Consider the following 1890-nt stretch of genomic DNA (forward strand, 5'->3'; position numbering starts at 1 on the left):
TGTCATTGCCATGGAAGCAGATAACCATGTCTTCCTGCGGTGGAGCAGCTGCTGAGATGGTCACCGGTAAGTCTTTTGGTTGGCTGTTGCGTGTTTAAGCCGCGGCACCACGAGGGGTCCTTGTTCTACAAATATCCCTGTGTAGACTTAAGGATGCGGAGTGGGTTGATGATGATGATGGTTGTCACAGATGGAATTGTATCTCCCCAAAGTATGTGTTGTCCAACCCGTGGGTGTCAGTCCATCGGGGAACAGGGCACTTTGTGGTGTTCACGAGGCTCGGTGGTTTGCAGGTGCCTGTGAGTCAGCCCTGACGGGCACAGACCCTATGAAGAATAGAATGGAGCTCTGCCCCATCCTCCCAGTTGCTGTGTTTGAGACCATTATTTTCAGTCTCTGACAACGGTTGCTTCAAACTGCTGACCTTGCTGTCAGTGGCCCAACTCGTCACCCATGATGCCACCTGGGCACCCGAAACCAACTCAAACTCATTGTCACGGAGTCACTTCCGAATCACAGGGACCTTAGAGGGCAGTGGGACTGCCCCACCCGGCCTCCAAGGGACACCATGCTTGGGGATGCCGAGGGGCAGTGAAAACGAGGACGGGCCTCAAGGAGAAGGAGGGACACCGAGGCTGTAACCATGGACTCGGGCAGAGCAACTGCACTGTGAGGACCGGGATGGTCAGGACCTACTCAATGGCATCTAACCATCTGTAGAGACCTTGGAGCCCCGGTGGCACAGTGGTTACGCATTGGACTTAGATCTGCACAGGCAGCAGTTCGAAACCGCCAGCCGCTTGGAGGGAGAAAGTCTGGATTTCCTACCTCCTTAAACAGTCATAGGCTTGGAAGCCCACAGGGGTTGCTTTGACTCGATGGCAGCGAGTTTGGCTGGGTACCGTGGGTGGTCCATCAGGCTGCTGTAACCACACAGTTAGCAGGTCAAAGCCCCCAGCAGCCCCACAGATGAAAGTTGAGACTTTCCGCTCCCACCAAGATGGGCGGCCTGGGACCTCCCCGCCTGGGCAGGTCTATTCTGTCCTAGGGAGTCACGGTGAGTTGGAATTATCCACTTGACGGCATTTTGATTTTTAATCTTGAGGGACCACCATGGCGTGCCTCATCTTTCTCCCGCCGCTTGGCTGCCGGGCTCCCACTGCTGGCCGTGCGTGGAGCTGCTGCGACACGGGGCTCCTTCCATGGGAGATGCAGGAGTGTCCGAGCGAGCAGGTGGACACCAGCGAGGAGGACGGTGCTCCCGGGTCCTCACCTCAAGGCCCCGAATCGTTGGAAAACGGCTCCCTCTGTCAGCTCGGCCCTGGCCCTCGGTGCGACTGTGGTCACCTCCCCTCTCTCCCACAGGGGACAAGGACTATGCCCAAGACCTCAAGGAAAAGTGCTGCTACGTGGCTTTGGACTTCGAAAAAGAGCTGGCCAAAGCCCAGTCGCCTTCCTTCAAACAGACGTTCCAGCTGCCCGACGGCCAGGAGGTCCAGGTCGGCAGAGAGCGGTTCCTGTGCCCCGAGGCCCTCTTCAAGCCCGGCGTCCTCGGTGAGCCTGGGAGGGACGGGGCTGGCCGTCTAGGAACAGAGACGGGGCGGGGCGCGGTGGAGGAGCAGGGTGGCCCAGAGCGGGTGCCACTGGAGCAGCAATTCACAGCACACAGGCGCCTCATCTCGAAGTGCCTGTCCACAGGTGCTTGCCAATCAATCGCCCACTCCCGGGTGCTAGCGACGCAGGTTTGAGCCCTGTCGCGCCTGTTGTTGGCCATGGAGGCTGGATCACGGGTTTCACCAGCGCTTCCTGGCCAAGAGTGGCCAGGAAGGAAGACCTGGCTGCCTGCTCCCCAAAATCAGCCCCTGAAAATCTGATGGCTCACAGCTGTCT

General features: G+C 58.6%; 1 protein-coding gene across 1 annotated transcript in view; it reads left to right on the forward strand.

Annotated features, from left to right (window-relative positions):
- Positions 1-1890, forward strand: part of LOC105979596 (actin-like) — a 29703-nt gene that overhangs the window by 19188 nt on the left and 8625 nt on the right. The window contains exon 6 of the mRNA XM_013007468.1: positions 1366-1554. Coding sequence (XP_012862922.1) covers positions 1366-1554 — 189 coding nt within the window. The remainder of the gene's footprint in view (positions 1-1365; positions 1555-1890) is intronic.

This window comes from Echinops telfairi, unplaced genomic scaffold (genome assembly GCF_000313985.2).
Source record: "Echinops telfairi isolate 266 unplaced genomic scaffold, ASM31398v2 ScPeMD7_7417;HRSCAF=8455, whole genome shotgun sequence".
Taxonomy (NCBI): domain Eukaryota; kingdom Metazoa; phylum Chordata; class Mammalia; order Afrosoricida; family Tenrecidae; genus Echinops; species Echinops telfairi.